This window comes from Leptonychotes weddellii, unplaced genomic scaffold (assembly GCF_054177405.1).
Source record: "Leptonychotes weddellii isolate Sample4059 unplaced genomic scaffold, ASM5417740v2 HiC_scaffold_3528, whole genome shotgun sequence".
Taxonomy (NCBI): domain Eukaryota; kingdom Metazoa; phylum Chordata; class Mammalia; order Carnivora; family Phocidae; genus Leptonychotes; species Leptonychotes weddellii.
The window spans coordinates 2,235-12,473 of NW_027953634.1; the positions used below are offsets into that span (position 1 = coordinate 2,235).

At 35.6% G+C, this 10,239-nt stretch overlaps 1 protein-coding gene across 1 annotated transcript; it reads left to right on the forward strand.

Annotated features, from left to right (window-relative positions):
- Window positions 1-641: 641 nt before the first annotated feature.
- LOC145719240 (sodium channel protein type 9 subunit alpha-like) lies at window positions 642-10,218 on the forward strand. Its single transcript, XM_081810733.1, has 3 exons — window positions 642-813; window positions 1,674-2,030; window positions 6,903-10,218. The coding sequence occupies exons 1-3, from the start codon at window positions 667-669 to the stop codon at window positions 7,428-7,430; spliced, it is 1,032 nt and encodes a 343-aa protein (XP_081666859.1). The 5' UTR covers window positions 642-666; the 3' UTR covers window positions 7,431-10,218.
- Window positions 10,219-10,239: the final 21 nt, after the last annotated feature.

Sequence of the window (10,239 nt, forward strand, 5' to 3'; positions counted from 1 at the left end):
TCAACATATTCTCTATTACCCTAAGAGTAGTCAGACTAGACAAAAAGACTGGCTCAAAATTTCAGTATCAATCTATATTTCCTTTTCATTTTCTTCCAGAATAACTTATTGACCCACATAATTTTTTTTGAAAAAAGTGACTGTGTTAATTGTCATGGTTTTATTTATGTGGAATTTTTTTTTAAGATTTATTTATTTGAGAGAGAGAAAGAGAGGGGCAGAGGGAGAGGGAGAATCTCAAGCAGACTCCACACTGAGCACGGATCCCGACTCGGAGCTTGATCTCACAACCGTGAGATCACCACCCAAGCCAAACCCAAGAGTCATACACTTAACCAACTGCACCACCCAGGCACCCCTACTTATGTGGGATTTTAATATGCTCTTCTAAAATGCTGTCTAAAGATGAAGAGAGTAGACAGGAAACTTAGAGCTTTTTATCCCTGTAATGCTTGTATTATAGCTATTAGAAATAGTTACCAGATTTATGGGATTAAATGAGATAATAACATACATTTGTAGAGGATCTGGCACATTGCCTGAAGCACAGTGATGCAAAACAAATAGTCATAATCATCATTACCTTGATTCTATACTTCTAGTAATACCAGAAAAAAAAACATTGTATTTCTCCTTTAGGTCTTCACTGGGATCTTTGCAGCTGAAATGGTCTTAAAACTAATTGCCATGGATCCATATGAGTATTTCCAAATAGGATGGAACATTTTTGACAGCCTTATTGTGACTTTAAGTTTAGTGGAGCTTTTTCTAGCAGATGTGGAAGGACTGTCAGTTCTGCGATCATTCAGACTGGTAAATATAGACCAACCTTACCATTATATTCCGTGTATAAAAGGGTGTTCCTAAGGCTTTGCATTATTATTTAAGTCTTTTGGAAGATTGAATCAAAAAGACAAGATTAGGTCTTGTATCTAGTATAATCAATTTCATTCCGTCACAAAAGTTCTTAAAGAGTTCAAAAATCACAGGGATATTCTTATTTTAGCATCTTGAAGACATGGTCAGTCGTAATTGAATTAATTTTAGGATCTCGAAGACATATTCAGTTGCATATACTAGTATAATAGAAGTGGGTAAAGAAAATATTTCTTTGCCAGTAGGCAATAATTTATTTCACAGTAAGAAGCTTATGGTTTACAGAATTTCAATTCCTACGATATGTTCATTACTTTGTGGGTTTGATAACTAAAGATCAAATTATTGTCCCCAAAATGATTGTTGTCTGATATCAAAAATATAGAAATGTAAGGACTTAAAGCACTTTTCTCTAACATGTTGGGCTTTATCCTATGTCAGCATGAAAAAGTAGATAAAAGTATCAGACTATATTCAAATTAAAAAAATTTTAAGTATCAGAAAAGAGAATTAAGGATAAATTATCAATTCTAAAGGGAATAATATCTGAAACCATAATAAGAGGCTTTTATAGTAATCCTGAATAGCCTTCAAAAATATGTATGGTAATTATATTGTGGCAAGTATAACAAAATAACAGGAATATTGAAAATAGCTGACAGGAAAAAAATAGAAATAATCAATTTTAGCTAGGTAATGATAATATTTTAGAATTTAAAATTTGGGACAAAATTCAAGATTGGAAACATTGAACACTTTTCATAATAATTAATATTAACCTTTGTGTTTCCTTACAGCTTCGAGTTTTCAAACTGGCAAAGTCTTGGCCCACACTGAATATGCTGATAAAGATCATTGGCAACTCAGTGGGTGCTCTGGGTAACCTCACCTTGGTGTTGGCCATCATCGTCTTCATTTTTGCCGTGGTCGGCATGCAGCTCTTTGGCAAGAACTACAAAGAATGTGTCTGCAAGATCAATGAAGACTGTACACTCCCACGCTGGCACATGAATGACTTCTTCCACTCCTTCCTGATTGTGTTCCGCGTGCTGTGTGGAGAGTGGATAGAAACCATGTGGGACTGTATGGAGGTCGCTGGTCAAGCCATGTGCCTTATTGTGTACATGATGGTCATGGTCATTGGAAACCTAGTGGTATGTAATCAGAGGTTCACACGTATAAAATTTTTCATCGAAAATTGTTATATGATGATAAGATCAGTTATTTTATAATTTTAGGATTAATTACACATAAAACTATTAATTGTGATAGAATATTGGTCATTTTAATATGGGAAAGTACAGAAAAGAAAATGAAATATTGTCTCAATTTCCCTGACAGATAACCCATATTTATATTTTTCACAATGATTATATTATTTTACTTATTTTATTTTTTTCAAAGATTTATTTATTTATTTGAGAGAGAGAGTGTATGTGTGCATGGAGGGAGGGGCAGAGGGAGAGAATCTTCAAGCGGACTCCCTGCTGAGCACAGAGTCCAATGCAGGGCTCCATCTCACAACCCATGAGATCATGACCTGAGCCAAAACCAAGAGTCAGACACTTAACCAACTGAGCCACCCAGGTGGCCCTTCACAATATTTATTTTAATGGAAAGTTTTCTACTTTATTCTCTCATTTTGAAAATTATGTCATATGAATTAAATCTGTGGTTTTCCTATCTCTTAAAAGTCCATTCAAATACCAAGTTATACTAGTAAATAGAATATGATTAAATTAACAATAACAAAAATGAAGTTATAATGGAACAAAGCAATTGAAAGGACTGGTCCCATTGCACTATAGTCATATATAATAAAACTAGCAACCATAGCAAGGATCAGGAAACTATGAGTCATGTGCCAAATCCAGCATACTGCCTGTTTTTGTATGGCCTTGCAAGCTTGGAATGTTTGTTTTTGGTTTTTTTCCAATGGTTAAAAAAATAAAAGGAAAATTAATATTTCATGACACATGGAAATTATATGAAATTTAAATTTCAGGCTCTGTAAGCAAAATTTTATTAGAACACAGACATGCTAATTCATTTACATATTGTCTATGTCTGTTTTACTCTGCAATGGCAGAGTTGAGTAGTTGCCATAGAGATTCTATGTCCCACAAAGGCCAAAATATTTTTTATCTCGCCCTTTACAGAAAAAGATTTGCCCACCACTGCTCTATAGCATCTCTTTCACAATTGATCTTCTATTTCTCCATTAGTGTTTGCTTGGCTTGTACTCCTTCTTTGTTTGTTTGTTTGTTTGTTTGTTTTTACCTACCCATTGGTAAAAACTTTCAAGCTAACGAACAGGAGAAAATTGGGATAAGATGTTCTTTCATGACTCACTTCAGTTTTCAAAGCCACCATGTTGACTTGGTTTAGTTTGTCACCTTGGCATTAGATTCCTCATTAGGAGTCCCAGGAGGTGGGGTATAGTAACAACTATATGGTTAATACTTTCACTTTCAACTGGCTTGAAAATAAGTTGCTAATTATTTTTGTCCTTGCAGCCCCCATGTCAAAAGTAATTCAGAGCCTAAGACAGAAACCTACATTCACCAAGTCATATACTAAATGGTACTGTTTTGTGCCATTAAATGGCTAGACATATAGAGTAAATTATGCAATCCAAATTCTAGATCATTACAGCACAAAATGTAGACACCATGAGTTGGAATTCTGTAATTACTGATCATCCTCTAGTTGTAGTAATAAATTTACTAGTTTTATAAGGCTTATAAATCCCTTCCAATATGAAGTAAAATGCATATGCTTTATCTGGTTCTTCTTCTGAATTTAACATTTGTATTCATAAGCTCCTATAATGTGATTTGTTTGTATACTTCTTCTTATAAAATTTTGACATAAAAATATTGAAATGTAGCTCTTTATAAGATAGGATGTCAAAACATACCATACCAAAGCCATTAGTCACAACTAATTTAAATATTTAGTATTCACTCAGGCATGGATGAAGTGAGGGGGATTCCTTGGGCACTCTTGAATTATTCATTCAATATTTTTATTACTTTCTCTGTGAAAGGAAATGTATTTGGGTATTGCAGGGTGATTAAAAATATATACCTATGAGTTAGTCCCTGTCTTCAAGGTAATTACTATCTATGGACATGGGAAAATGGTACACAAAATTATCAGATAAGGAAGAAGTGGTAGGTGCTAGCAGTGAGGCAAAAATAGATGCTCTTGACACACTGGAAGAAAAGAGAGTTCTAAATAGTGACTCAAAGAAGAATTTTTAAGTGGGTCTTTGAATAATATGCAAAATAATATTTTTTTAAAAAAATATTTTATTTATTTATTTGACAGAGAGAGAGACAGCAAGGGGGAACACAAGCAGAGGGAGTGGGAGAGGGAGAAGCAGGCTTCCTGCAGAGCAGGGAGCCTGGCGCGGGGCTCAATCCCAGGACCCTGGGATCATGACCTGAGCCGAAGGCAGACACTTAACGACTGAGCCACCCAGGCGCCCCTGCAAAATAATATTTAAGCATGAACACAGGTGTAACAGTAATGGTTTACTTTGAAAAGTAATATGAATTTATAGTTAAAAATAGATGGGATAGGGCGCCTGGGTGGCTCAGTTGGTTAAGCGACTGCCTTCGGCTCAGGTCATGATCCTGGAGTCCCGGGATCGAGTCCCACATCGGGCTCCCTGCTCAGCGGGGGATCTGCTTCTCCCTCTGCCCTCTTCCCTCTTGTGCTCTCTGTCTCTCATTCTCTCTCTCTCAAATAAATAAATAAAATCTTAAAAAAAAATAGATGGGATATCTCAGTGAATGTTTCATCCATATAGAACTGGTAATCACTGACTCATGATGATATTTATTCATTATTTACTAGTGATAATGAAAGACAAAGGAAGTGTAATTCACAAAATAGATAAACAACTCTTGGTTAAGGAATTACCAATGATGTAAAATTAGAATCTGAAAAGAAAAAAAATTAAGTTTCTGATACAGTCCTCCTCTGCATATTAGACTTACAGCTAAACAGGTCTTTCATTTTTTTCTCACTTATTCCTTAGTTAATTTTACTACCAATTAGTTAAAATAGTTAAAAACAATAAGAAAGAACATTAATCAGAATGATGTTGAATCAGACATACATTTTATTAATATTTTTTTCTCTGCTTAATCTGATAATGGATGTGTGATACAGAATGGACTTGATTTTCAATTGTGGTACCAGTAGATTTTGATAAAATAGTAGAATACTGTTATGATTTTTGATGGAATGGAAGTTACCATTATTATCCTTAATGAAGATGTGACAGAACAGGAGGACATTATTGAAATATGTGGAATCTTATAAAAGCCAAACTCATAGAAACAGAGACTAGAATGGTGATTACCAGGGGCTGGGGGGGTGGGGGAAATAGTGGTCAAAGTTCAAAATTCCAGCTATAAGATAAATAAGTTCTAGGGATCTAATTTACAGCATGGTAATTATAGTTAATAATACTGTATTATATACATGAAAGTTGCTAAGAGAATAGATCTTAAATGTTCTCACCACACACACACAAAAATGGTAATTCTTTGACATGATGGAGGTGTTCCTTAACACTGTGGTGGTAATCATTTTGTATTAATATGTCAAATCAACATGTTGTACACTTTAAACTTACACAATGTCATATAACAATTATATCTCAGTAAATGTAGAAAAATAAAGTTAATTACAAATTTGAAAGGAAAAAAGGAAGACTATTAGTACTTGCATTGATTAGGGAGACTAAAGCTGTAGAATGAGCCCTTGGCTTCTCATCAACATTCCTGTTAAAACATACACACAAACAAACATAAATACATTTTCTCATTGACCATAAAGACCAAAATGAAAGTAAACTATTTCAGAATTCCTTCATAAGATTTATCGCAATTGTTTTCTGTGATTTTCTTTTTGCTCCCCCTCAGACTCTTCTCTTAAATCAAACATATTAACATAGACATTTTTGAACTATGCTCTTCTACTTACATCTCTGAAAAATTGTTTTAGGTGGGACCCAAATTCAGGCATGAGTCCCTTCTCCTCAGTTTGGCCTAATTTTGATTATTTTAACGAGGTAGATGTTTTTGTCCATAAAGAGACTTACATGAAAGGGTATTTCAATTACCTTTTTGTTTCCTATCTAAAACAATATTGAAATATAATTTAAATAAAATTTAAATACTTTCAATCCTCTGTGAGTTTTTTTGGTTTTTTGTTTTTACAATATTGAGTCCACCTGGTCCCTCACCTCAGGGAGGAAAAACAGAAACGGTTTTGCACACAAACAGGATTTTAGGAGTTGTCCTGCCCTCTTTGATTATTTCTTCTAGGGCCAAATGATTGGCACGAGGCCAAACAGTCATAATGCCATTATCTCATTTGAATTGGGTTCAGTGGGCAGGTCCTTTTCTATGCTTTAAAAGCCTCATTAAGTTGCAAGCTGGCACAATTCTTGGACAGAATATTTTATTACAGGAGCTTTGCAAGTATATGTTCCATTTGTTGCAGAAAACTGACATGTATCTTCTGGGAAAAGCAAACACAGAGCTTGGTGTAGGTTACTTCAGCACAATAGACACTCCTCACAATTTTCTTGTTCTACTTTTTTCTCACAGGTGACAAATATTAATTACAGCTAAACATTAGGAGGGCTTTTTATGCCTATAAAAGGGAATTTGGCCAAGGGACTCCTGCTGCAGAAATGAACTTAAGAATGGCATAATGATAATGGGGAGGGAGCATTCTCTTTGCTCCTTGTGCTAAGTCCTTCGTGGGTATGCCTGACCTCTGTTCCCCAGAGTTTCCAGGAGCTAGGATACATATATGATAGGATAGTGATGAGAGTCTAGCCTCGTCTCTATCCCATCACATGTTCTTCCCTCTGTGTGAAGAAGTACAGGGATCTTTAATGCTGGTTTGGATTTTGGCCTGTATTTCAGAAAAATGTGCTTATTTTCTTTTTTATTTCCTGTCTCCCTATTTCTCCACACACCATCCCCATCCTGATGTAGGTCCTCAACCTATTTCTGGCTTTATTATTGAGCTCATTTAGCTCAGACAATCTTACAGCAATTGAAGAAGACAAGGAGGCAAACAACCTTCAGACTGCAGTGGGTAGAATTACGAAGGGAATAAATTATATGAAACAAACCTTACATGAATTTATTCTCAAAGCATTTTCCAAAAAGCCAAAGATTTCCAAAGACACAGGAAGAAAAGAAGATCAAAATAGTAAGAAGGAAAACTGTATCTCTAACCGCACACTTGCTGAAATGAACAAAGATCGCAATTTCCACAAAGAAAAAGACAAAATCAGTGGTTTTGGAGGCAGCGTGGACAAATACTTGATGGAAGAAAGTGATTATCAATCATTTATTCATAATCCCAGCCTCACTGTGACAGTGCCCATTGCACCTGGGGAATCTGATTTGGAAAATATGAATACTGAGGAACTTAGCAGTGATTCAGATAGTGAATACAGCAAAGGGGTAAGATTGTTTCATACACATTGTTTCCTATTATTAATTAGTGTGAAATGAATCTAAAGTTCAAATTTTGCTGTGTTCTTTCTGATATTGCAGACTGATGGGTAGTTTCTTGTGTTTGTGAGTTTACACAGCAGCTTGCTGAAGGTTCATGTAGTAAGGTTTTACTTACTGGTTCTTAACAATTGATGCAATCATACTTAGCTAGATTTGAAAGTGCCAGGTACCTCTAAATCTTCCCTTCCCTCATCCCCTTTTGTTATCACTTGTAAAGTCATATACAGTTTCCTGTCTGTTGAATCCACCACTCCTTCTCATCACCTTTGTTTGCCTTTGCATTCACTACTTCTAGCCTAAACCATACCAAGTAAAGTCCCAACTGGTGTCTCTGCTTCTAGTTTCCATCTACTCCAGGTCACTTGTTTGATTAATTTTACTCCGATTCAATCCTAATCATGTCACTCCTTTGAAGTATGCTTGGTCCCCCAAGTCTCCGGAATTACAGACTGTTGATAAAGTCTTCACATCATGGCCACAACCAGCTGACCAGCTGTGTCATCCAGTGCTTGCCTGGTTTCCTTCTGGACCACAAACACTCGCATCGTGTATCACTCTGCTTGGGATTTCCTTCCCCAGTCAAAATCCTATACACATCCTTTAAGACATTTTTTTAAAAGATTTTATTTATTTATTTGACAGAGAGAGACACAGCGAGAGCAGGAACACAAGCAGGGGGAGTGGGAGAGGGAGAAGCAGGCTTCCCGCTGAGCAGGGAGCCTGATGTGGCTCGATCCCAGTACCCTGGGATCATGACCTAAGCCGAAGGCAGACGCTTAACCAACCCAGCCACTCAGGCGCCCCCCTTTAAGACCTTCTTCATGTGTAAAATTATTAGGCCTTACATCATAGTTGGGTAATAAGGGTTACATGAATTAACACAGGCAACATGCTTAGAACAGTACTCAGAGTGCTCAAAAGTGGTAGCTATTGCATCCTTCCTAATTTCTCCACAGAGAGATAGGAGCACTCCTCATTTTGAATCCTGTCCAATTTTATGACTTCTCCTGGATTTATCGTTTAGCCTTATATTTTATTATTTTTTCAGAGAAATCATCGTATGCATCAAATGGTGCTCTAAACTCACTGAGAACGGGAACCTTTTATCAAAACTTTTTTATATCCTCTTTCTCCACACCTAATTGTATATATTTAAAGTAACAGGGTGGTTTTTTTTACTGTTTTTATTAATTGAACTGTGTTTTTATTGATGTGGAATATAATAACCATAAGTGAGTTTTCAGACAAGCATTTTTATGGTATATCTTTAAAATTTCAAGATATCAGTTAAAAATATTACTCCTTTCTTTAGGTCACATTTGAGAGTATTTGACAGGCATTTATCACATGCCTTCTATCTGCTTAACCCTATTCTAAGACCTGCCCTCCATGAATTTCTAGTGAATTTTGGAATAAAGATACATACATACGTGTGTGTGTGTGTGTGTCCTAGCCATATGACCAGTGCTGGGTGCATAGTAAATGCTCAATACTTACTGAGTGAATACATGATTATATAAATTAAGACTGTGTGTTTCTAAGTAGTCAAAGAAATTCTTTCCAAGATGACAAAGTAAGGAATAACATTTTTTATTTTTATTTTTAAAACCTTTACACAGAAATAGTACTATCTCCAGAATTCAAAAGTATGATTGTTTCAACTTGAAGGTAGAATATCAGATTCCACAAAACCCTTTTCAGGAAGTAATCTGAGCCTAGTCTCACGTGGAAAGGGAAACTAGTGCAATTACTCATTTTTCTGCTCATGAAGATCAGAGATCTTTGAAGATCACTGAAAAACCACAATTGCATGGTAGACTTTCTGAATAAGTTTGGGATTCCAGGTGTTAAGGCAGTTTGATAGCTGGCAGAGTTTATCAAACACTTCTTTAAATCTTAATATTTGGAAGAATCATTTCTTACATGGTCATTTTTCCTTTGCTCAAAACTGGTGGCTAACCTTAAATGGATCTCCTGTGGCTGGCAAAAGTCTTATTCTTCCTATGTTAATTATAGCATTTTGATGGGAATCTATAGATCTGCCCATTTAGCACCTCATTTTGTAAAAGCCAGCCCAATAAGAGAAAGTGACTTTATCCACAGTTATAAACCTAGCTCAAAGGCAGAGCCATGACAAGAGTCCCAGTTTTGTGATTCATAGATCAGTCCTATTTCTATCTTCTTTGCCCTGTCTTTGTCCATTTCAGGGATAAAACACACATCCCTATTGGGTTAATATCCAGTAGTTCTCCTCTGGGGTACTGAGCCATGCTTCTGAAAAATTTACATACCTTGTGGCATCCAGAGGAGGTCTGTGATGTCATAGTGGCCAGCTGTCTTTTTTTATAATTAGTGATTTAGTTTATAGACTGTTTGATTACTGAAATAGACTATTTTTTTGTTTTGATTTCAAGTTTGTGTTTACACCATAGTTAGTTAACATATATGGTAAAAGTGGTTTCAGGGGTAGTGCTCTCCTTAATCCCCATCACGCATCCATCTCCCTCCATCAACCCTTAATTTGTTCTCTATTGTTAAGACTCTCTTATGGTTTGTTTCCCTCTCTCTCTTTTATCCACCCCCCCCTTTGTTCATCTGTTTTGTTTCTTAAATTACACATATTGGTATTTATCTTTGTTTCTTAAATTACACATATGGTATTTATCTTTCTCTGACTTATTTCACTTAGTATAATACACTCTAGCTCCATCTACGTCATTGCAAATGGCAAGATTTCATTGTTTTGATGGCTGAGTAATATTCCATTGTATATATATACCACATCTTTTTTTAATTTTTTTTTTTT

Bases quoted from the DNA above. Each gene is read 5' to 3' on its own strand.
- LOC145719240 (XM_081810733.1), top strand. From the start codon at position 667: ATGGTCTTAAAACTAATTGCCATGGATCCATATGAGTATTTCCAAATA. The intron at 814-1,673 runs GTAAATATAGAC...GTTTCCTTACAG, and splicing joins TTCTGCGATCATTCAGACTG to CTTCGAGTTTTCAAACTGGC. The intron at 2,031-6,902 runs GTATGTAATCAG...ATCCTGATGTAG, and splicing joins TGGTCATTGGAAACCTAGTG to GTCCTCAACCTATTTCTGGC.